Source organism: Oryzias latipes, chromosome 9, assembly GCF_053564925.1.
Source record: "Oryzias latipes strain Hd-rR chromosome 9, Olatipes_Hd-rR_3.1".
NCBI classification, from domain to species: Eukaryota; Metazoa; Chordata; class Actinopteri; order Beloniformes; family Adrianichthyidae; genus Oryzias; species Oryzias latipes.
In genome coordinates this window covers 21,780,808-21,806,374 of record NC_136245.1, presented here as the reverse complement: position 1 = coordinate 21,806,374, position 25,567 = coordinate 21,780,808, and the positions used below count along the sequence as shown (strand labels likewise).

Here is a 25,567-nt window from a genome sequence, read left to right as displayed (position 1 = left end):
CATTTCACCTCACTTTTCCTCTGCAAAGATAGTGCTTCTCACTAATGACAGCATGGGCTTCACCCCTCATCTCCCATCCTCCCCCTTTCTTTCCTCTCGAAGGCCAGTAGCGTTGAAGGACACAGGGAATCTCTCATCACCTCCGCGAAGAGGGTAATCCTCTTTGCCCCAACTTTAACTGGGCCACTAATCCCCCAGGTTTATCTGAGCAGTGAGCACCTAGCGCTGCTGACAACTTGGCCTGCCCTCCTCCCTGCAGCCCGATAAGTAGGGCAGGGTTTGGTCCTGCAAGTGTCACTGTCAGCAACTCTTGAACCACACGCTTGCACACAAAGTGTGACCTGTTAACAAAATGGCTAGTTTGCCTCCAGCAGGCATGGGCTTGCTACAATGTAAGTCCAAACAAACTCAGTCGAGCAAAATCATGAAGTAGCAGTATTTAATTTGTGACTAGATGTAAGGGAAAGTGGACAGAGTGGGCCATGAGGTCTCAGCTACACTAACTAACTTAGGCATTGGCTGTACAAATTGTTCAGCTATTGTTCAGCCAGTTAGGTTTTAAAGGGTTTATGCGGATGAGCCTGAAGTGAATACGGAGCTACACTTGGTGCCAACTCATCCTTTATTCACCAAACAACACTTGAAGCTGGCGGTCGGCTTTAAATAACACATTCATTGTCTGCCTCATGTCCAGCAGTCTGACACAGAGAAGGAAACTGGCATTACTCAGCCTCCTATCAGGTCCACAACTAATATATTAAATCAAATGGATCACTGTAACTGCTGAAGAGAGTGCACTTTGCTGTCTTAGTACGGTGCTAATTATCATCTTTGAAATGGTTCTGTTGATGATCCCGAGTGAAATATTTGACAAAGCTGTGACATTTCTAAATGGAATGAACAATAACTGAAAGCCCTGGGAGAAGAGGAGCCAGAGACATATTGGTCAGGTGGTGTGTGAGATGACCTTTCAGTTCATCAAAGATGAAACGAGGCTGCTGAACCCAAAATGATTCAGAGTGTCTAAACTGACAGGCGAGGGCACGGCCGTGGCAGAGTTTCAGTCTGCTGCTTGGCCTCTGTAGGCATCTCTCATGATTTATTGTGGAATTGCCAAGGACTCAATGTGGCGTGCAGGTGAATGAGTTTTGCTAATAAGAGGAGCATTTCTGCTCCACAGAGCTCTTTTTCTGTCTGAGCAAGTGTGTATGAAATCAGTGTGCAGTCTCGCAGTAACACACGCTCTGGTGGAGGCGGCTGGCTCATCAGTCTGTGGCTTATCTGATGATTTAGGTGGGTGGAGAGGTTGGGAGTGAGGAGAGAAAGGGCGGCAAGTGTCTGTATTGGATTCCTTTAGGTTTCTGTGTTGTTAAACATGCAGATTGGGTGTTTATGAGGTTTGCGTTTCTTTAGGCAGCATGCTGGCACTAACTTGAAAAAATGGCACTCCCACCACAGTTAACAGAACCTAACAAAAGCAAAATAAATGGCAAAGGAAAAAAAAGTGGATTCTTTGCTTCGTGGAATTTGTCTAAAGATTAGTTTAACTGTGCTGAAACTTTTCTATTAAATTCAGTGTATTAATTTGCTTTTGACATTTCTTTATTACTTTCTAAGCAGCTTGGATTTACTGCCTGTTCCAGAAATAGGAGTGTTCTTTCCAAAGTGCCAAACACAAAAATCATTCTTATGAAAATGGTTCATTTTACTTTGTTCCTTTGTTTGTTCCTCTAAGAGGAGATTGCTAATGCTGTAAAGGTGAAACTGGCCAAGGTAACAACAGGGTTTTAAAGGCCAGCATATGGCGGCGGTACATGCAATGACTCCTGAGACTAATATACTTTATTACAAGGAGATTTCAGTCTAAAAAACTATTTTCACTAAAAGAAACAAAAGAAATGCAGACCCAGATGTCATCTGCTTTATTTCCTCATGTCAAACAATAGTACATAAGAGAAGCCAAATGAAAACATATACATTAAATAAAGAGTTTTCAGTCCTGAGATCAACAAAAAGCAGACAAAGTATCTACTGCGATTGTTAGGATGGAGAAGGAACAGTGGCAGTTTCAGCGAATCAAAGATGATAGTTGTGGGAAGATTGCAGAACTGGAGAGAATAAGCAATCACTGAGATGCTTGGCAGTAGGCACATTTAAAAGTTGAAAACCCCACCACTTCAGGATTTTACAGCTTTTTCTATATACTCAGACTTTTTATTTTGAAAGTTAAGACTCATATATTATAATTTTCAAAGAAATGGAAAAGAAAAACAAAAGAAAACAGGGATATTGTTTACATTTTTTCATCCTGAGGAGACAAAACCATTTTTAAACACAGCACTGCAGGGAGAACAATAAGAAAGATGCTTCTTAGATTTTTTTTTCCCCATTTCCATATATATTATTTTCTCAAGGTTGCAGCACCCTCAGACTTTGGCAACAATGGTGCACTTGAGATCATCTGGGAAAAGAACAGCCCTGTTTGTCCATGGAAACATTCAGAAAGCCTCACAAACAGTAAAATGAATCAGAAGGAAAAAAAACAGCAAAATCCCCAGACTTTTGTGTTTAGATTGAATTCAGTAATATACCCAGCACATAAAACAAATGAAAATTTGGAGACCATAAGCTTTTGCAGCTGAACATACAAACGTGTGATGCTGAAGATGTAAGCTTCTGGTCTTGTATCCTGCTGCACCACCCTGCACCACTCCTGGGCTGCAGCTTTGTGAAAATAAGGTGAAATCATTTTGTGATCTTTCCTGATTTTTACCACTTGGCATTTAAAATAAATATTAATAACTACAAAAATGTATGTCTCACTTTTGTTTGATCCACCTGGGGAGAAATTTTACTTATGAACTGAAGCAACAAAAAAAATCTTTACCCCGTGCTTGGAAACGTCATGCAACACAGCTATGAAGCCGGTGGATTAACCGTACAAGCCTCCTTAGGAATATCTGAATTATTTATTAAAATATTCTCTTGCTAGGTATGAGCCAAATGGAGAGGACTGGTCTCATGAATTTATGCTCCTTTAGATGTCAAGGAGGGATGCTGGGAAAACCTGTGAGATGAGAGCCCCGGTGGCCCAAGGGCAGCCAGGGGACATGAGGGAGGTTGACCAAGGCGATGCAGATAAAGCCCCCTCACCCACACTCCCTTCATGTGTAGGTTAAATCAGCAGTGCCAAGACTACAGAGTGAGCAGCTGTCTTTATTATTTGTTCACCCTCCCCTCTCATCCCCTTCTGATCACAGAGCGAAAGAGCTGACCCTGCTTTGAGCGGCCTGACTCTGCCCCCGTCCTATTAAGCAGTATTTAAGGTGCATGATATGCAACTAGACCTTTGCACTGGGTAAAGGTCTTCATGGACTTATTGGGATTTACTAAAGGATTTTTACAACCTGCATTAGTCAATTCCTCTCCACTTTGCCCTCCAGCCATCCTCATGAGCATCTCACTGCCCTTGAAAAAATGTTAACAGTCGATAACAGCCTGTAGCCCAAGAGATAAGTTATAGATTTTAAATGTCCTCATTCATGTGGGTTGGCTTGATTTACCATTGTCTGATTACCATCTTAAATTCTTTGTCTATGTTCTCAAGAATTTCTTTAAAAATAAAAAGGAAAATTGAGGCACACTGAAGTGTATTCAGTCACTCACTAAATCAAAAAGAACATGGTATTCCTGTTGATTATCAATCTTTGAGGTGTTTTGACCTCAAATTTCTAGTCTAGTACTTCCCTCCTCTTTTTTCATTGTGTTGTCTTTCATGGAGTTCTGACACATTGCATGTCGCCTTAGCCATGCAGGACGCGTGCATGTTTAATCTAACAGAAAACAAATCCCTTCAATCAAACTCACTTTTAAAGCAGCTCTGAGAGCCCAGGCGCCACGCCGCAGCGCTGAGACCCTCTGAGACACCAAGGAGGCTGTGATTTGACAACAGTCACCCCACCACCCAAACTCCGCCGTCCTTCTCTCCGACGCCAGCCAGCCAGTCCTAACCTTCAGTTTGTTTAAGCACTGCTGAACCCTGTTGGCCCCAGACAGGGGGAGTGCGGGCTTAGATAATGACATGCCATATGCCACTCTGCCTCTGCAGCTGAATGAGCCATGCTTCGATCAGCTCAGCCACAAATCTATTTGAAATGTTGTTTGGTTCTCCTAACATGGGCCAAGCGTCCATGCACCAGATCAGTACGAGATGAATGAACCCGTGTTTCAAGGCTTAAACAAGCTCTTTCATACAAGCTCACTGTCACGGGATAGAAGACCACTTTAAGGTCCCATAAACTTGCTGTGTCAGCAATATTTCTTTGAAACAATAAAGTTGTATTTTGTTTTTTCGACAGAACAGCCAGCTTTCCTCAGTGCCTCATGGGAATCCCTTTGCCATTTGAAGGGGCTTTGATTTCAACCCTTTGACTGAGTGAATTCTTTCTGCTGGAAGTGTCTAGTAGCCAGACGTCACCCAATATTCCCATTAGCAGAAGGGCTTGGTGCCTCAGACCTCCACTGGTGGGAGAGGACAGACACTGGAAACTGCCTCAAGTGTCTCCTCTTCACATTCAACATCATGCAAAAGGGTTTAATGCTGGGACGCAGAAGCCAAACGGAAGGGATTTAGGGACAGGATGTATCTGTAAATCTGTCAAAATATTTTTTAGGCAGACAATATAGAGGAATCAGATTGTGGCTGAAGCATTAGGCTGTTGAAACAACACAAGAAATTTCACTGGAATGTTAAAGAGGCTTACTGTGCAAATTTAAGCCAAGGAGCTTGGTGTTCTTAAGTCTGAAATCTCTGTCAGCTTTCAAAGACAATATAGCCATTGGCTCAAAATTTAAGGCTCGAAGATAAGATAAAGGCAGGTTTGTCAGTTTGGGGAGTAAAGACGATCAAAGAAACATAAATTCCTCTTTTTTTCATGACTTTTTCATTTTCCTGCTATTTTTTAAGAACAGAGCCTATTTTAAGGACCAAGGGGTTATTAAAATGTCTTTTTCTAGTAACACTATCTTTTCTTTATCCCTTGATGACCAAAGTGTTACCTTGTTGATCAATAAAATGTGAACATATGTTGAGATGATCACCCATTAATGATTAATAGATGCTGGCCCAACCGTCCACTGCCGTCCAAAGGATGAATAACAAAATAATCACAGACTTCCAAGCCAGGATGTGGCTTCTGAATGTATTAATAAAGACATTTATTTTACACCAAAAATAAAACACCAAACGAAAAAGAAAAAAATGGGGATGTGGTACACTGGGAATGTATTGACAACTGTAGCTTACATTTTTTTTGGTGTAGCTCAGAGGAAAAAATGTTAATACAGTCATAATAATTGCACTTCATAAATCTCGACTGATGCCAGCATTTCCCGACAACAAAGCTTGTGTTCTCTCCCTCTCTCCAGTTAATAAATTGAATTTACCACTGAAATTTGACTGACAAAAGAAATGCTAATTTAAGACCAGAGGACTGCTGCACTGATCCAATTTTTCTCTTTCACTTGAGTCCCACAAGGCAATAAAACATTGCAGTAATTTAAGTGCAGTACATTCAAGGGAATCTCACAGTCATAATAAATATTTCACTGCTCTGATTCATCAAGTTATAACTGTCCAGGGCTAAACACATAACAACCCAGGGCTGCAGTGGAAGAGGCAAAAAGCAGTGAGTTTGGTCTAATTTCATTTGATGCCGGAGGACGGAGCATGATTGTTTTCCTTTCATTTTTGCTTATAAGAACAGAGGTGGACAGCACCCCAAAAAATATGATCTAATTTGTGTTGTTGTTTTTTTGTCACTTTCGGTCATGTTAAAAGCCTGCAGTGCTGAAACTACAGCAATATCGGTGAATTCAGTCTCCACTTTTGACTCCACAGAAACTTAAAAGCCTCCAATAAAAGAGCATCGTTTGCAAGCAAATCTCCTGGACATGACTCTGTAGTAATGTTTATGGATTTGGGGAATCAGTCTGTCAGTCTTGTGATGAAATGATGAAAAAGAAAAAAAAGTCTGAGGATTTTGGAGAACAATTTAAAAAACGCACACACACTCACATGCATTCAGCCCCACACACTGATTACCATACATGTAAGGTTATAATGATAACCTCCCAATCACATTCTTCATTGTAACTTTTTTTTCTTTTTCTTTTTTTTCTTCTTTTTTTGCAACATTTTCTTTTTAAATAAGCATTTTAAGATTTATTGTAGATTCCAGTGTTGGTTAGGAAAAAAAAGGAGCTCTCCAGGCAGGTTCTTACTGAACCAAAGCAGCAGCTTTGCCTCACGCCGGGACATTACAGACTGCACATCAGCTTGAAGAAAAATTATTAAATTATATATTTTAAAAAAAAGTGGAAAAAAATTAAACTGAAGAAAAAAAAACATGTTTCAGATACTTTTCCCCATAGCAGCCAATACATAGTATATACCTACAAATATTTCAAACAAAAAATAGGTTCAAGTTTTCCAAGTTTCTTAAATATATCATTTCCAAACTATCCAATCCAAACTTCAAAGTTAACAAATCCAAACAGTGCAATTAACGTATCAATTATAACAGCAACAATTACTAATATTGTACTATTCTTTTAAAGTCAACCTCATGATCCTTTTTTCAAAACACAAGAGGTCCTTGTGATCATCTCCTTCTCCTTGCTTGTCAGTAGATTCTGTACGTGCACACATGTACGCTTACAGAGTTTTGGATTTCAAGAGCAGCCCTAAAATTTGGTCCTTTTTAGACCATTTCAGTGACAACCTACACATTAGCTTCAACCGTAGTACCGGAAGCGGAATACAAGTGGCATTTGCACTTCATGTCAAGCTATCCGAAAAAGGAAAAAAAAAATCAAAGTTTGAAGCGGGAAAAACAACAAAGAAAAAAGAAGAAGAGAGAATCAAATAAATCAATCCATAAAATCCTATTGGCAAACCACACACTTGGAACATCAGGAGAATGTTCAAATCCCTTTTCCTTCCAGGCAACAACTACTACCCTTTGTGTACAGGATTCCCATTGCCTGCCTTGAAACCACAGAATCTAGGGTCACACAGCACAGCAACAGCTTCTCTCTCCTCTCCTGCACTACTTACAGCAGTGGCACTCACATCTATTCTGTAACCTGTCTGTTCTTAAAATTTGAATTATTTCATAAATTCACAACTCTTGATCCTTTTTCTCCTTTTCCTCTATCTGTAAACAGGGAGGCGAATGTGTGCATGCTGGTGGTCTAACAGACGAGGCACTGACACAGTCTCGTAGCCTTTGCCAAGCATTTGCTCCTTGATGCAGGGTGGATGGATGTCGTTGATCAGGTACTCCAGAGACTGCAAGCTGCTGCTCAGCACTGATGTGTTGCACAAGCTTTTGCTGGGCAGGCTGCAGCACAGACCTCCGCCGCTGTCTATGGCAGGGTGGTGGTGATGATGGTGGTAGTGGTGATGGTGGAGAGGGTAGCCCATTTCTCTGTGCCCCGTTGACGGCCCTCCTGTGGAAGTGCCCAAAAGCTCCTGCGGATTGTAGCAGTCACTGTCGGGTGTCACCAGCACACTGTTCCAGGGGGGTGCAAAGTACTGACCCACTGAAAAATTCCCATGCATGCCCACACAGTTCAATGGGGAAGAGCTAACTTTTTCCAGCCCACCTCCCCCACTGGCGCTGGCTGTTAAGTGGTAAGGTCTGGATGAAGATGAGGATACCTGGGCTGCCATAATCCCTCCACCTGCCACACAGGTTTCAGGGGACTTGCTGATGGCACCCCCTCCCCCACTCCCTCCACTGTACATACGGAGCACAGCCTGTTGCTGCTGCTGCTGCTGCTTCTGCCATAAGATATAGTCCATGCCATCTGTGTACACATTGGTCTTCATTGCTTCTGCAGTTTGGGCCGGCACCCCTGGCCCTGGGTACACCATGTTAGCCTGGGGGGCCATGCCAACCACATAGCCTCCACTCGAAGAGCTAGAAGAGACACCCATGATAGTTGTGCCCTGCTTTGAAGGGCTGGAATTTGTGGTTGCAGTGGCAGCCCCCTGACACACCTGCTGCAGAGCCTGGGCCTGGCAATGCTGGTTTATCTGATAGATGATACTCTGGATGGAGGGGAGGTTAGACTGTGCAGGCAGGGCCAGGCCCCGGCCCCCTGTTACTGGAATCACCGAGCCAGCTACGGTGACATTGGGGGGAATTGACAGTCCAGAGCTTTCTGGAGGCTTTGAGGACCCGTTGTGGTACACCATTTGGCTGTGACCGCCAGCTAAAGTGCTACTGCTAGGGGGTGGATAAGGAGCAACAGCTATGTGGGCAGGAGAAAGCTTAGTCCGTCTACCCTCTGAGTTCTTGAGAACACCTTTTGAAGAGACATAGGTGGATGCAGACGATGAAGATGATGAAGAGGAAACCTTGGCAATTGCAAGGAGACCATGGTAGCCCCCTGTGTGGAGATGTGGGTAGGGGCTGTAGCGTTGGCCTGTGGTGTCATATCCATTCACAGTCCGGTTAAGGTGCTTGTGCTGGGGAACCCTGATGTTGGTGGGGAAGATCTTGATAGAAAGGGGGTTGTTGGCTGTTTTCTGAGCATAAGCATCAAGTTCTGCAGCAGTTGGGTATCGCGGGGAATGTGTGGGCACTGATAGGTCACCTGCAAGACAAATAGAAAAAAAAAAAATTTGGTAAGATTGTTTCTTTTTCATTTAAATCTTGACGTTTCATTAATGAGAACACCAAAGAAGCAGATTGTGATAAAGTTGGATCAAACTATTCCAAGAAGAAACACAAATGATCTGATTGACATAGGTGGCCCCATCATAGCTGGTTAAAAATGTCAAAGCTACATGTCACCAAGGACAAACACGGACTAATTGTTTTTTTTTAAATTAGGGACATAACTTTTTCTTGTGCTGCTTTCCCTTTATTCTGATTTGATTAGGAAATAATCTTATCTTTGGAAACACTCGTGATTTTATATTTTTTCTTTGAATTAAGATCTAACTAAAGCAAATATAGACAATGCTGGAAAAACATTTGATTAATGTAAATTTATAAATAACATGATGAAGGTGACTAGAAAAGATTAATTTAAACAAAATCAATATGTAAAAGCATAAACACAGCTTGAAGAGGATGATAGCTCTAAACCAGGACTGGTAGTCATTGATGTTCCATCCCTCCCCTCCTCCATTTGAGCTTTCTTTCCATCTCATTTTCACAACCTCCTGTGGATTTGCATCCCTAGACAAATGAATCTTTTTAAAAACTCATTCTGTCAAAGCCTGGTACCTTAGGCGCTGTTAAATCAGTACATTGTGAAATTAATTCGGACTCTCTTTAGCAGTGAATTGGGTTAGCCTTGGATACCAGGCAAGAAGGGATGAAGGGGAGGGGATAAAAGCTTGTTTAATTGCAGTGGCACATTTGAGATTTATAAGTGGTATCACTTACTGGGTCTTACCCTTGGCCACAGAATTCCTACATTTATTCAGTCCAGGAGAATGAGAGAAGAGAAGTCCTCACAAAAACCAATTAAATGTCAATAGGGAATTACTAGCCTGGTTAAGGTGAGCACATCAGAACATAGCCTATAAAAAAAGAATGAGAGCCGCTTTTAGCAAACCTAGTCAGGATAAAATTGAAATCCAAATAAAAAAGCAATATGATTGAAAAAAACTTATTATTCATCCCAAAAGGAGTATAAAAGTCAATTGTTTGCTTTAACAGGACTACAAAATATTTTAGTTTGAGCAAAAAATAGCTTAACATTTATGTGAACCATAAAACAAAACATAGAAAAAGAAAACACTATCAGATAATCTATTTTAAATATTTGTGTGAGTAGGGTTTCCATGTGGAATCACTCCAGTTTAAAAATTCAATCCAACAGTCAAGATGGCAAACAAAACTGGCAGCAACCGTTGCTCAGTGAACCAACATTTGGCCATTGTAAGTTGAGCTGGCAAACAGGAAAACATGCCATTTTTAAAAACCTCCATCATGTGTCATTGTTTGGGGGCAGGGCATAGAGGTGAGGGGCCATGGTGAGATTGGATTTAAACGACATTATTCATGCAATTTCATGGCTACTTAGCTCAGTGTAACAAAAAAGCGCAGGGGGCTGGGGGAAAGAACTCAATTTACAAGCAATACATCAGCTGTCACAAATGACTTGCAACCTCTTCACAAAAATTACATTCTTGATGTGAAAGGGAATAAAATAAGCAAAAAATGAACGCCTTTGCTACCTGGTCAGGAATTATCTGCAGGTAACAGACTTCAGGTGTAACATTTACTGATTAAAAAAAAAAATGTCTTAACTACCAGAATTCACAATTCTTCACTTATAGATGACAAATCAGAGGGTCTCAAAGTTAAAAATGAACTAGAATTTCAGCAGCCTCAGAGATGCTTGTTGCATCTATACCTGAAATTAGCAGCATACAGGTTGGTTCAGGTCACGTCAGTGTGTCCGGTCGACACTTTTTAAATCTGATATTTTAAATTCCCTTTTAAGTCTGATACATTTGGATTGATGACTTCCCTCAGAATTGGTGTCATCTTAATGGGTTGGTAAGAGTGTGGCAGGCCAGCACATCTTAGGTTTAAACCAGCCTCACTGAGGCAAAAACCTTCTTCCCTGGAGACGGCGGTGCCATTTTCTTTGATGTTCTGACTTGCTCTGGAAAACTGACAGAAGACTTATTTCATTTGCTCAGAAGAGAAAACATGCTTATTTCAAAGCACATTGCTGGTCCACATGAAAATTGAATGGCAGCATTTTTTCTGATCTTCTTTACATGAGGGCAAAAAAAAAAAGGAAGGAAAAAACATCTTTGATCACCACATGGTCTAAATGAGGAAAGATATGGGCTTTCAGGCAAATCAAGGGCTTGTGCCCTGCCGCCCCTACAAAACCCCAGCTGCAATATGCCCGTCATTCCACCTAATTACTGCCACATGAGGGGAAAGAACTCTATAAAAACAGCCAGGAAATTCATTAAAGGGTGGCTAATTCTATTCCTTCTCACTGGCTGCGTCCATATTTTCCATGCCTGAGCTTGCGTTTCTTCTGAAAGAGAGGAGACAGCCTTCTTCCTTCGTCTTTTCCCAGCTTGGCCCTTGTTTGTCAATAGGCAGAGCCTTTGGCACACCAACCTGGCATCAAAGGGCTTCACACTTCACAGGCCACAGGGATTAGAGGCCTTTCAGGCCTACAAAACCCATCTCAGCTCCACAAAGGCTTCCGGTTATTAGAACCCACAGGCATAAAGGAAGAAGAGGAGGAGGAGGAGGCAAATGAGCATCTGGATGCTCCTGATTCCCGCTTCCTCTTTAAAAAGTTCCATGGTATAAATTTTACAGCAAAGTTGATTACAGTAAGTATAGCCACAAACTAGAGCACATTTGACTCTCATACAGAAGCAGCTATGGAGTCTGTGTTTGATGTGCAGAGCCTCCACATCTCTCTCTTCCAGATCACTAAGTCTATAAGTGAGGACATGGAGGTTAAAGGAAAGAGTCTGCTTTTAGGCTGGCACTATGACTTATTGGTTTAGGCTGCAGTAGATCATAGCAATAAGCAGCAGCATACAGATGGTGCTGGCTGATAAACACCCTCCAAGGCAGGCAGCATTTGTGAGTCCTCAGCTCCTCATAAGGTATGGGGTTTCCTGCACCTGTGCACACTCGCTGGCGTGGTCGCGCATGCAAACATAATGCATGAAAATGGAAAAAAGAGGAGATGTGCATATGCACACGCACACACACACACGCGTGTCTGCATCTGTAGCTGTGTGTCTCATTTGCCATCAGTGGAGCATGTTGTTATCCTCTGCTCAGCGCTCTCTCTTGAAATGTAGGGCAGGGACAACAACAGGTGCCTGTGCGGGCGACAGCCTGCAATGCCTCCTGGGCTAAATGCTTCACACTCGCTTCATTTCAACATGCGACAGCCTTGTAAGGATTAATTATTTCCCCTGGGGATGGAAGAATATGCTTTTCCCCTTCCTGAGAGCAGGAGGCTATGAGCACTCACAAAACATGAAACATCTTACTGTAAATTAGCAGGAAAACCTGAGCAAGCCATGCTCCTATAATAAGTTTTAAAAATAAACAAAAAAGTAAACTTGAAAGGAATGCAAACAAACAAAGCATATGATTTAACTGTATTGGAGATTAGATGAAAGCCTGGGCAAACACATGCACTAGTTCTAAGAGATCATGCACCAGGGAGCGAAGATGGCAGGGAGGCAATTAATGGGCTGACCTTCGTCCCTAATCACCCAGTGCCTGGCACACAATGCCCATGTGTCAGAGTAGCACATCTCTAAATGCCACCCCTCATTAGCACGAGGAACGCAGCGAAAGAGGCTATCTGTGCACTGTTACACTCTCCAGTGGTCAGACACAGATAGCATGGCAGGGATTGGATAACGTTGCAGTGCAGAGCCGGCCGGGGCTGCAACTGGCCAAGATACGATCTACAAATCCCATTTTAGTTGGATGATGGGCACTCACTTTTCTCTACAATTTTGATTGGCACAAAACTCCCCAAGCGTAACGTCCTTGGTGTGCCGGGCGCTGTCACTGTGATTGCATATGTGTGCTTGTGCGTATGCACGCAGGAGCGTATGTGTTCGTCTGTGTGCATTTAGCAAAGGGGGGTACCCAGTTCTGAACACTCAATTAACACTCCTTTAATTAGCCAGCAGTGCATTTTGAATTCTGATGAACTAATTTCCTTGGTGTTAGGGTGGAAGAAGCAGTGGAAGGGGGGAGGCCTGGTAGAGTCGAGCTCCACTGGGTACAGAACAGTAATAAAGAGGGAACTGGTTAGATTAGACTGTAAAAATTCCATTAAATTCGTACACTTCTTCCAAGTGAGAGGTCAAATTGTGTTGATCACGGGAAGCAAAAGCAGACAGAGAGAGTATGAGAGCAGGGAGTTAGGTAATGTGTGTGTGGGGGGGTAAAGGGGTGCTAAAAAAAAAAAAAAAGGAGATTGGGAGTCAAATGCTGCGTGAGAGAGTGCAGCACCAAATTCAGAGGACCATGAGAATGCTTTGCATTTTAATTAGAGGTTTAAATGAACAAGCAGAGTGGAAAAATGAGGAAAGAAATGCCAGAAATGGCCTTGCTCCCATTTATTAGCATTCGAAAATTATGTACAGGTTGGAGAAGTTTCTACTTATTATTAGAGGAGACACTCCAAAACACCAGAAAGCCTTCTCCATTTTTTTTCTGCGCATCACATGCCTTGATCCTCCCTGACCACATACACTGCTGAACATGGAAGAGCAGGGCTTGTTAAAATGAAGGGAAGGGACTTTATGGTTGTTCTGCGTTTAAGTTTTCACGGAGCAAGCATGTAATGCACATTAACCGGGGTTAAACAAAGCAGAGCACTCTGTAATGAGGTTATAGGACAAAGAACAGGAGCAGCTCTAACTAGGAGACATTTCTCCCTAAAAAGACCATCTTTGCACTGTAGAGCCCTTCTTTAATAAGCATATTCCCTTTTCTATTTCACTAATTTGAACGTATTTTCCAAAATCAAAGCTTTTTTCAAGGAAACTGCTTGGAACATGGATCCAAACAAGTATCAAAGTGTGGAATTTGTTTTGTACAAGTAAGATGTCACAGTTTTCACACTCTTGTACCACATTCCACCACCAATTGAGAGTTTTTCCTTCACCTCTTTGTAAGGACAGTATTGAAATATATGTTTACTGGCTAAAGTAGAATCCAAAGTCGTCACAGCAGAATTTCTCTACTTCAAAAAAGTTTGACACATCATGGCAAGGCAGAATGCTCAGCTTTGTTCCTTGGAGAAACCTTTGGCCTGTGGCTATTTTTCAACTCCTATCAGATAGGATTGGGGTCTATGACATCCTCTCCCCGCCTCCATTAGCCGGCTGTAAAGCGATGGGCAGGCGTGGGGAAACCAGAAGCAGCTTTGCGTCCTTAACAATACCTGCCTTGTGCTAATGGAGGTGTCATCTGGCATAGGGCTGATTAGTCAGCGATTACAGCCAGGCCTGGATTGCCGTGACAACTGCGGCAAACACAATGGGCCCTGATAGAGCCAGCTGTTTGGTCCCCTGCAATTAACCCTGCATCCCACTCGTCTCCGGCAGTGCGCTGCCTCTAATTGACTATTGGGCACACAAAGCGGGGGCTGTCGGCCAGACCCCCTGGACATTGACCCCCGCCCCTCTGCCGAGGTAGAGATGATAATAATAGAGGCGTCCTGTGGACTCAGCCGCCAGTCAATCAAAGCCCTGGTGCCCCACAGGAGCTTCCTGAGGAGAGAGGGAGCAGAGGAAGCACATGTATGAGCCAGTGATCAACAGGGTAGAGCAGCCTTGCAGGGGGGCAGACATGTTGAATATGCCCTCAACCAAAGTACTAATCAATTCAAGTGCGCACGAGGGGGAAGGAAACCCTGCTGCTTGCTTGATATCAGAAAAGCCATTTTTAGGAGCATTTATCTCCCTCTGTTCATCTCAAGGTTCATTTTCTGTGCAACAACACAGAAATACATAATAATCAAGGCAATTATTTGTCAGGCCTTTGCTATCTATAATTACAAAGATAAAATCAAACTGCAGTGATTTCTCTGAGGATAGAGATGTCTGAATTCAGCGGGTGCTTGTGTCATCATAGTTATCAAACAAATGCACACTGAAAAGAAAAAAAAGTCTCGCTCTTCACACATCTTCATCAAAACTGCTAGTAGTTTTTTACACTTCAATATGACCTTCAGAAAAAAATCTATTTAGCAACAAACTTTCATTTAAGTCCAACTCGAATTTTCTAAAAGTGAGCAACCTTGGAAGCATTTCAGGCAGACTACTCAAGTAGTGTGTTTACTTCGGTTACTCTTCCCTAGGGCGGTTCAGTTAATCAACTCACCTGTTCAGCGTCTGATAAAAGTCCAGGTGGGCAGTTTTTCCTCTCGTCCTTTACCCCAAGCGCTGCGTTCATCGTCCCACCCTCCTCCCCGGCTTCCACCTGAGAGCTCCGTTAGGGGTAGTTTATTACCCAACAGTTTCATGGAGATCTTGTCTTATGTAATTGAACGGAGCCTTATGCCAAACTAAAAGAACATAAAATAAATTTCTTTACTGCATGAGTTGTCTGACTGAAGTGTTCCCACTGGTCTTATAATTATTATTGTGCCGTTTTTAACCAAAAAAAAATACCTGTGTCGTTTTCTGGGAAATAGTTTCAGCAAAGCCGCAGGAGATTTGCCTCTGAGCTGTGGATGGGACTGTTAGCATAGAGTAAGCCTGCCCCCACTTCCCATCATCCATTTGTTTACACACTTTCCTACTAGCTTACATTCCCTCACAACCCAAATTTAGCATTATCGGTGCAACAAAAATGGTGAGCAATATTGGAGCTATCCAGTCGTACAGTTTTGATTCAGATGCCAGCTCAGACGAGGAAATCACAGACATACATGGATCCATTTGTCTGCAAGGGGATGCATCGAAATGGAGCGTGTCATTGCTACAAGCTTTTTCCAACAGCTTTTTTTTAATCGGTTCCTGATTTACAACAATTTAAATAAAATACTCATTTAAATAAAATACTAATAAATACTCAATCTCATCACCAATTTCATTGGTAATTGTTCATGAATTTCCTCCATAGTGAGAAAAATGCTACAAGAACATGTTAATAACACAAAAAATGCAATTTTCATTACAGTGGGTCTTTAAAGGCTATTTTTTGAAGGGGGGTGGTACTAAATTAAATGAAAACTTTTATCCAACAAATCGCTGTGTAGTCAAAATAAAACAAGTATTCTGGGCTTCACTTTTCAACAGGGGGTGCCATAAGGCCTCACACGGCGGGCTTTTAACCTGCCAACATGTTCCACAAATAGCAAAGAGGATAATGAGAACGTTAAAGCAATCTGCACACTGATCCTTCACAGGCAAGCAGATATGGCACGGCTTCAAAAATGGATTTGATCATTAAAATAGATTTAGAGGGAAACTTGGACAAAACTCCCAAATCTAATCTTTCATTTCATCAAAGCCAATCTCATCCCAGATTTAATCTGTCTATTTTCTGCACAAGCAGATGGAAGGACTACTGAGCTGAGAGCCAAATTTGGGCTTCTTCCTCACTCACTCACACACACACACCCACCCTGCAGCTGAGGTCATTTAGCTGGCCTGCAGTGAAGCGGTACACGTGTGCATTTAATAGAGTACACTGAGACAGAGATAAGGCCCAAAGGTACAGATAACAGCAAGGGAGCAAAAAAAAAAAACATAATCGCAATTTACTTTAGCTCTTACATATGTGAGTAACAAGCGCAGACAACTGGTCCAATCAAAACCGCTAATTAGGTTTCTGTTATAAAGGCTTTTAACCCAAGAAATGTAAAATATTACACCACCGGGGTGCTGCCATGTTTACATTTTCCTGTAAGAATTTATCTCCAAAGCCAGATGTTACAGAATTAGCATTGAAAATTAATTAGCTTGTTTGATGTGGCAGCCTCATGCTCCTTCCAGACAGACCTGGCTTTTATGGGCTGTGGGGGAAATGACTAAGAACCGATTGATCCTGAAGGACTCCTTTATACATATGGCTAGGCAAATGCACCCATATAAATGCACATAGACATCCTCCCAGATCTGTTTCATTAGAACAAAGTGTCTTAAAGGTGAATCTTCATATTCTTAAAGTCCCACTCCAATCATCCTTTCATCTTTTATTAAAAGCGTTCCCAATATCCCTCTGTTTTCACTCTCCCGATATCTTACAGCCTCTCATGACCCAAAGCTAACATTAGCAGTGGAAAAAAAATTGTGAGCAATATAGAAGTCGTATAGAAGCAGTTTTGAGCCAGATGCCAGCTCGGACAAGGAAAACGAAAAAGTACGTGGATCCTTCAGTCTACAAATGGGTATATCAGAATGGTGCAGAACAGGAATGGCCTGCTGATTGTAGTTTGTACGTAACAACTACAGGCTTTTCATCTACTCCTGATTCACCACTATTTGAATAAAGAAATACTCTGAAATGCAGTTTTAATTATAATTTCATTTACCAATCATAAGAAAAATGCTACAAGAACATGCACACCAAATACACCGTTTATATTGGAGTAGGTCTTTAAATAACCTCAGTTCATTATCTTCCAAACTGTTTCCTGTATGTAAGGGAGAGGGTAAAAAAAAACGTGAAAAAAAAATCTTTTTATTGATTCAGCATAAAGCCCAATCTGGGAGTTTGACGTTTTTTTGTGTTTATACGTCTCCCACTTTAAAACATGCGCAGCCCTTGCCACATAAAAGATTGAAATGAAAGACGGCTCAGTCTCCCCGTGCATGCGTCTCTTCATGCTGCTGCTCTCTTTATTTATCCTCTTCAACTCCTCACTGTATTCCTTTTGTGTTCTTCCCTGGCTTCACCTCCTTCTGTCTTTTCATCCCCTCTCCCTGTCTCTTCTGTCTCCCTCACTGAGTAAGTGAGTTTCATCTGGGGTGCTTGCCGGGCAAAATCACCTCAGGGCGAACACTTTATTATCTGTAGTCAAAGCGTCACCACAAATACCATTCTACACACACAAGTGTCACTTTCCATTTATCTGCACTCGAGCTGCATTAGCAGGGCCGCGCCGGCCAGCAGCCTCATCTCAACCGGCAGAAGAAAACCAACAGCGTGGGAAAGCACTCGTCCCGCATTCCTGCCCCATTAACACCACTGGCAACATCAGAGGAGACCCCCAGCCTGTCAAGGGAATTAAGAAATTATGATCAACGCTGACATTTTCAAACATCTAGTAAAACAAAAGGAAGGTGACATATTTAGGCTGACATCTTGGTCTTTCATATTTAGCGTAAGAAATGTTGGCCTTGAAAGGAAATTAGACCGAGAAGAACACTGGTAATGGTGTTTATGACCGATGATCGGCTCAGGATCTGGCAAACACTGAACCAGTAGGCAGTTTACGTCCTCTATGAGCCACAGAGGAATGCAGGGCAACAGCAGCCGCCGTGTCAGGCCTTTTATAGGACACCCGTGCATCAAACAAACAGAAACTGGGACAAAATGTCTACCTCACTTTAAAAACACAAAGAGAGAGCTTTGTGTTCATTATCATGACAGTAAACAAAAAAGCGAAGGAAAAGAAAAACTATTTCAAATGACCTCATTATGTAGAGCAACAGGCGCTTTCCACCACTAATAATGTATGGCTCTGGGTGGGCAGTGTCATAGATAATAAATGGCAAAAATATTCATCACAAATTTTCAGAGTCCTGCCGGGGGGGCTTTCTGGTGAGCCTGGTTCTGCATAGATGGGGGGTATAGCCCCCTGGTTTGTGGGCTGTTTGTGATGAGCCAGCCCCCAAGCCTGCCTGGGCCACCCTCATTGTGCATACAGCACGGTCTAGAAAGTAGAGCTTTATCAGCAAATACCTCGAGTCAGCACAAGCAGTGGAGTAGTTATGCGTTGCGACTGGCACACCAGCCGATATTGTCATGTGCGATTAAGCCTGTGCTCATGAGCCTGTGAACTCATTCCTGTGGCATCAAAGTCAACGCAGCCTCCTCCTCCTCTCCATTTATATCACTGCTTCTCTGCTGGCCACTCTGCTCCTTCTGTCTATTTACACCTGCCACTGACCAGCAGATAGTAAGCAAACCTTGTCAGAGTATAAAAATACAACAGGAAAGACTCGCCTGGTTTCAGAAACAGCAGCTTAATTCACTTCATCCAAAGGGGTGAACCACAAGTTGCAGCAAGTGACAAAGAAGCTGTTGGTGCCAGCTGTTTACACGTCTGCACATAAAAAGGGTGAAGGGAGCAGGAATCACAGAAGAAAGATGCACAAAGTGTGAGGTCATTTAAGAGAGGAAACAAAATAAAACATTTGGCAATGAGACACAAAGTAACACAAAGCCGAGGGAGAAAAAAAAACCTGAGCTGAAAGATTTATGTCAGGCTCTCTTTGTCCTGTCTTTAAGAGAGTATGCCATGCTGTGATACTGTTTTCTCAAAGGGTTACATGTAACGCTAAGAGCAAGAAGCTCACAGCCACGCACAAACTCAAATGGACACGGCAACAACACACTGTTTTGGACTAAAAGCCCCCAAAGGTAAAGATAGCAAGTGCACACAGAGATAAGAGAAGGAATCAGTGCAGAAAGGAGGAGGAGGAAGAAAAAGGAATGGAGAACAGGAGATATGAGGGGAGGCTGGAGGCGCTTGGGCAGGCCTGTCAGACCCGAGGAAGTGCTGGTGCACAGACCCGCAGGTAAATGAAAGAAGAAAGGTGCCTGCGGGCTGCCTGAGGCAAGCCCGGGCCCTTCTGTTCTATCATTTAGCAGACAAGTCCTCCACTGATTCCCAATTAATATTTAACACTGCACAGACAACAAGCCACTCCAACGCTGCACACATGCCAGCAGGAGAAGGGTAGACGATGGGGGGGAGGAGGAGGGAGACAGCAAATGAAGATGAGCCTTGGATGAATAAATGCACTTTCAGCAAAAAGAAACAGTCTACCTAAAATACTTCATTCTGATGAGGTATGACTTTCAGATGAGCCACCTGTTTGTTCACAATAAAAGCTGAACTCTGTGATCACTTTGAAAAAACGTTATTTCTCTCAGCTTTTTGTTACGTATTTCTTGCGGGGTCAATAACGTTTCCTCTATAGACGAAACAAAAAAACGGAATCAAATAACTCCGTAGATGTCTAGACTGGCATTTAAAGGCCTTGGCTGTGATAAAACACCTGGAACTCATAGCTAGACCTCAGTAAAATACACAGCCTCAACCTAAAATAAGAGCAAGTAAAATTCACCATTTCTGTGTCCTTAAATGAAGACTGAGCCAGTGCATATGAGGGCAGCCTTCATGAGAGTGCAGCTGGAGAGAAAACCACATAAACTGCAGTTAAACGTCTCACAGGAGCAATGATGTGAACATTGTGGTGTGGACATTTTGCACTCCCATGCTTTCTCTGCCAAACCCTCTCTGCCATTGGAGCAGATTGAAAAACCAAAGCAGGGAACGGAATTAAAGTTTGTGACCACTTGAAACAAAAGCACCACTTCTAATCTTTCTTTGTTCAAACACAACTTTGTTTGTAGTTTGACTCATACTTGCACTCTTTGCAGAAAGACTTTCTGTGAACCTGAATTTCGGGCTAATGTCTAAAAAACACAAATCTCCTACAGGGGACTGAAAAAGGTTTGTAATTTTCAGTGACAAAAACAAACTGGTAGCTTGAACGCATCATGCACTTTGGAGTTTTGGTCTTCTTAAATCCTAAAACATCAAATCATTAAAATGTACTTGGGGCAAAATCATACTTTAATAGCAAATCCTGAAACAAAAAAAGTCAATTTAAACTTTAAATTGTGGTGATAAACCTTATTTTGAAACTTTTCATCTTGTCTTTAATAATATATTACGCACTGATAAAAATCATGCAAAGCTTCCTTGGTGCGCTTCAGAGTTGTACTGTGGTGGGCTCAACCCCGTTAGGACTAAACTTATTTGTTATTTTGTGAGCAGAAGCTGCAGACACTGTCTGTCCCCCTGCTCCCATCCTCCAGCCCCCTCCCACTCTGGCAGGCCGAGGCAGAGGGTGGTAAAGCCATGCACCTGGGAAGTCCAAATGCCAACTCAGAGGATTTGGAACAAGGGACTTGCTTCTGAACCCAAGTCCTGCTGTGACCAAAACTACAGCAGAGATCCTCTTCCTAAAGCTCACCTCTCACAGCAATAGGACTGCCTGCCCCCTCCCTGTGCCTGAAGCAGAAGGCAGAGGGGCAGAGGGAAGGAATGTCTCTGTAGGGACGCTATCCTCCGGAAATGGTTTTCAATGTGCCAGCACTGAGACACCAACCTGGCAGAAGACTGGCTGGTATGCACAGGGTGCGACAAATATAATCAATGCCAAATGCAAAAACTGTGGAAATCTCAGTCGCAGGATTTCACAAGTTCTTTAAAAAATGTTGAGATATTCATGTTTTCTTGCAATAAATAAAATTGCAAAAGCAAGTAGGCAAGCAGGAAATTACTGTATAGATGCTGTGGTTAGGCGTTGATGACCTTTTACCAATGAAAAATACCTCATGACCTCTGCCTCCTCGCAGCAGACTGTGGAGTAATGACAGTCTCAGCGGGTCTCCTCTGGAATTTCAAATGGGAGTCAGAAATGAGGTGGTTCAATCAGTGGGAAAAGGTCAAGTGCATGCAGATTCGCTCTCCCTCGCCATCTCCATTCCTTCTCCCCCAGTTCCACTTTATGCCCCCCACCTTCAGGGTCCTGAGGCAATCAGGGTAAAGGTTGTTATTTCTGCTGCTGCTGTTGGTGGCGATGTTTAAATATTCAAGTGAAAAATGCTCCTCCTCGTACCTTTCCCAGGGTAGTTGTCGTTGAAGCAGCACATTGTAATTTGATATGGCCGGCTAATTCCCCTGTTATGTCCCTCTCTGTCTTAGACAGCAGTGGAGGAGAGGTGGCTAGAGGTCATTACCTGAGCACATTACCTTTCGACGGTAGCAGGGTTTTGGAGAAGAAGCAGCTGAAAGCAAACCACACTAATGGTTCTGGCAGCTCTGCCTGCAGAGGCACAGAGCTATTAGGAAAACTACAATCCCCCTGGTGAACCTCTATGTCATGTCCTGAGGCTGAGTGTGACAATGCCGGGCTGTCTCTGTCGATCAAGCTAGAGGAGGGTTCAACCTGCCTGACATGGAATGAACCTGGGATATCAGGCCCTGTGGGAATTTTCATCTACACCTGGCTGATTGGCACTTTGGGCCTCTGGGGTGTTGTCACATGGGGTCATGGCTGCAGGTGTGCTTGTGCTCCTACATGTCTGCGCTACAAAGCAGCATGGAACCCGATTGGATTTACTAGAATTTTGGGTTTATGTATTAATTTGCCCAAACCAGAAGTTACTTATCACAACTGAAGGTACAAATCTTCATTTTTGCATTTGTAGATAGAAAGAGACGCTGCTTAAAACTTAAGTGAGATCCAACCATGGGACAAATATGGAAGCAGCATCAAGATGAGTGGTTAAAGTCTCAGACTGTTGTAGGTCTTACGCCACATACAAGCTTTTTCCAACAGCATTTTTCTTCTGCTCCTGATTCACAACTATTTGAAGAAAGAAATACTCAAAAATGCAATTTTAAGCTTAATTTTCTTTATGTATGTCCTTCATCATGTGAAAAATGCTACAAAAACACCAAAACACAATTTTCATTGGAGTGGGTCTTCAAGAGGGGGAGCGCCTGCAGCCTGTCTGGAAAAATGTGCTGTCTGACAGTTGTATTCTTAGAACATTTATTTTTTGGCACCAACGTAGTTGCTAGGAGTAAAACAAATGAAAACTTGCTAAGATTTGAACAGATATTCTGATGAACAGGCAGAAGTATTTCCATTAACCATTTAAGTGACAGATTTGGGATCTGTTTTATTTAATTGACATGTGGCAGGACAATTGAAGGAGGCAGACAGGAAGTGAGGGTGGGGGTCGCTGAGCCTCCTGTCCAGCCACTTCAGTGTGATTCGTCACTGGACCAAGGAGGCTGTCTTTGCAGGAGGAGAGTTTGGCAGGTTTACTCCTGGTTTTTGGGACTTGCAAACCCACAGCAGTGGCCTGCAATCGGGTAAGGATGAATGAATTGGGGGAGGGAGAGGAGGGGTCACCAATTGATGAGGGTGGCTAGGGTCAGTGGCATCCATTCACCCGTCATTCCCTGCAGGGTCTCTCTCATCTGCCTGGATGGGTGCCCTCTCTCAGGAAAAGCCCAATGAGAGACCCACAGCTCTGCTGCTGTCTCTGCCTTTCATGTCTCCATCTGAGGCATGGATAGAGAGCGGAAGGGGAGGATGAAGAAAGGAGGCAAGCTACAAATGTCACCCATAAGGGGGGGGGGGGTTTAATTAAAAATGACAGGGGCTCGCACTGGAGAGTGTAGCACATATGCTCAGAATTTGGGAGCAAGGAAAGCAAGTGCCTATGATTTATAATTCAAGTAATGCTCTGCGCTGCTTTTAATTCCACGGCCAAGGAAGAAAATATCAAAAGGCTGCCCCTGTGAGGCTAATCCAATATGATATTTTTAAGGGCAGGCGGTCAATAGCTTTTTAAAAAGCCAGCTTCTCTTTCTCCCTTTCAGCTTCACTCTCTTCTCCACTTGTCTGTCTTTCCCCGTCTCATTCTGCCTCTTTCTCCTTTCTCTCCCCACTCCTCAGTACCTCACCCTCCCAAGCCCAGACACAGAGCAGGCTGTGATAATGGAAACATCCCGCTCTCCGCCTCCCGTTTCTCCTGCTAAGCTCTGTGCGCTCCGGGGAAATTGATTGTCTGGCTAGCTGATCTGAGCGCTTCCAGCTGATGGTAGAGCCAGTTAAGTCCTTTTTTTATTGAGGTTATGAGGGATTTTTAATGGGAGTTGCATCAATGAACTGTGCAGCCACTCATCATCTGCATGCAGGATTTTTCCCTAAAAACCCTTCGCTCTCTCATCCCAACTGCTTTGCCACCCAGGTTTTCTCTCACACACGTGGGTGCACGCACACACACATATATCTAAAGCATTTATGAAAAGGACAGCAAATGCAAATGATACAACTCACCTCCAATTCACTGCCAGATCTCCCCCCATCATCCGCTTTCTCTCACTGCCTGAATTTGAAGGCTGTATTCTTCTCTTTGGCTCCCTGTTGAGAGCGCAGGTCACCTTACCCACAACCCCCTTCCATTTTGGCAAAAACTGGGCCACAACCAATCAGTCACAGGGACCTGCTCAGCATGGTGACCTGAGTGTGCCTACTTCTCCAGCCAGACCCACTGTCTGCTTTTCTGTAGCCCTTCTGGGCCTGGACCAACAATTACCTTATTGAGTCCAAGTGCTGCACAGCGGTGGAAATCCAACACTTGCTCCCCCCTCCTTTTGAATTCAAGGACAGAAAGGAGGCTATTATGTCCAACCTTCCTTATTATAAACCTCAAGTAAGTCGCCGTGGTAGTTATTCAATCAAAGGGTTTAACAGGTGGAGATGTAGAGACGGAGAATGGGAGCGTTAGACAGAGAGGGTCAGTAAGAGGGAGGCCAAAGGGAAGACTGGAGACTGTTCTTTTTCTCTATTGATTTAAGTCCGAGCTCCCACTGGCTGCTCCTCAATAAAGGACCTTGAGAGGAAGTGGGCTAATCCTGTGAAATTGGAAGTGGGGAATCGATTAAGAGGACTGTTGAGGATTTCCTCCATTTCTTTCCCTTCCTCTCCATCTTTACCTTCGCTAATTTTATTTTGAGCCCCCCCCCTCACCACACACACATATGCACACACTGTTTCTGTAAAGCCTCATTAGTGAGCATGGTTAAACCTCACTCAGATAAAGAGCTGCCCCCTTCCACATGTACGTGCAGCTCTGCTTCTCTCACGGGCTTTCTCTGTCTTTCATGCACAGCTTCATACGAAGCATCCGCACAGATCAGGAAAAAAAACAAACACAGATCTGAGGAGAGAAGTAACACATGGTCCCCTTGTTGTTGGTGGCCTCTGTAAGTGAAAACTAGAGTGTGATTTTCTGCCGAGAAGTAGCTAATTGGCCAGAGAGGAGTTAAGAATGAACGCTGCTACCGTTTCTTTTCTTTGCAAATCCAAACTAAGCTCTAAAGTTTTTCTTTGTGCTAGTTACAGGTCTGGTATAATGTTCCTCAGATTAAAAAAAAAACAAAATAACATTAACCGTGATATGTGTTCCAACTGAACTTCAATCGTCTCCAATAGAATACTGCTGAGTTTCAGCCACCATTCTTTATCTCCCAGGACTTCTAATCAGTTTGAAGTATTGCCTCTTGAAAACAAAGCCTATTAAGACCTAAAAGTTCTCAATAAAAGGAAATAAAAGCTTTTACATGTCACAAAAGGAGCTTATGCAGTTCCAGCTAAAGTTAGTCAGAAGTTCACCTTCCTTGCTGCTGTATCTCTGTCTAATCCCAAACTGGTTAGAGCTAGATTTGCAAGCCTGGAGACAGATTTCCACCCTGTGCTTTCAGTCCCTTTACACCATTTTGTGATTGGACAGAGGACGGTGGTTAGGGAGCAAACATAGCAGCTGCCGCACTTTACATGCAGCCAGCGCGGCCAGGGCCAGACACTGTAAATGTTTACAGACCCTCAGGGTCACCTGGGGCCAGTGAGGAACCTTAAACACTGTCTGTTCAGCCCTGTTGCCACGACTGCACAATCAGCACAGTTAGACTTCCTCCCTCGCAGTAAGTCACTGAACTGCATAGCAATCCAAAGTCTAAGCGTGAAGCCAATGAAGCTGTTTAGAATTCCTCAAAGTAGTGAGGGAACACAATGACGACAATAGAATGAGGAAAGTCTATTTTTCTTCACTTCACAGTCAGGGTTAAACACCCACTTCCATCATTCACCGAGCGAGATAGATTGAATTCAAATGTCAAACACAGGCCTATCTCTTTCCGAAGCTTAAGGCCAGATGAACTCCTGACCTCCAGCCCCCCAAAGTTGTTAACT

At 43.2% G+C, this 25,567-nt stretch overlaps 1 protein-coding gene across 3 annotated transcripts in view; it reads right to left on the bottom strand.

The window, feature by feature from the left end:
• Nucleotides 1-5,200: 5,200 nt before the first annotated feature.
• The window catches only part of fam222aa (family with sequence similarity 222 member Aa), a 46,141-nt gene continuing 25,774 nt past the window's right edge, over nucleotides 5,201-25,567 (bottom strand). The window contains exons 1-2 of one of the 3 annotated variants that reach the window (XM_078952937.1): nucleotides 21,550-21,897; nucleotides 5,201-8,664 (exon numbers count right to left, since the gene is read on the bottom strand). In XM_078952937.1, coding sequence (XP_078809063.1) covers nucleotides 7,214-8,664; nucleotides 21,550-21,796 — 1,698 coding nt within the window. In that variant the 5' untranslated portion in view covers nucleotides 21,797-21,897 and the 3' untranslated portion in view covers nucleotides 5,201-7,213. Of the gene's footprint in view, nucleotides 8,665-21,536; nucleotides 21,898-25,567 lie in introns of those variants that run through there. The other 2 variants (XM_078952938.1, XM_004072604.5) reach the window with 2 other exon arrangements.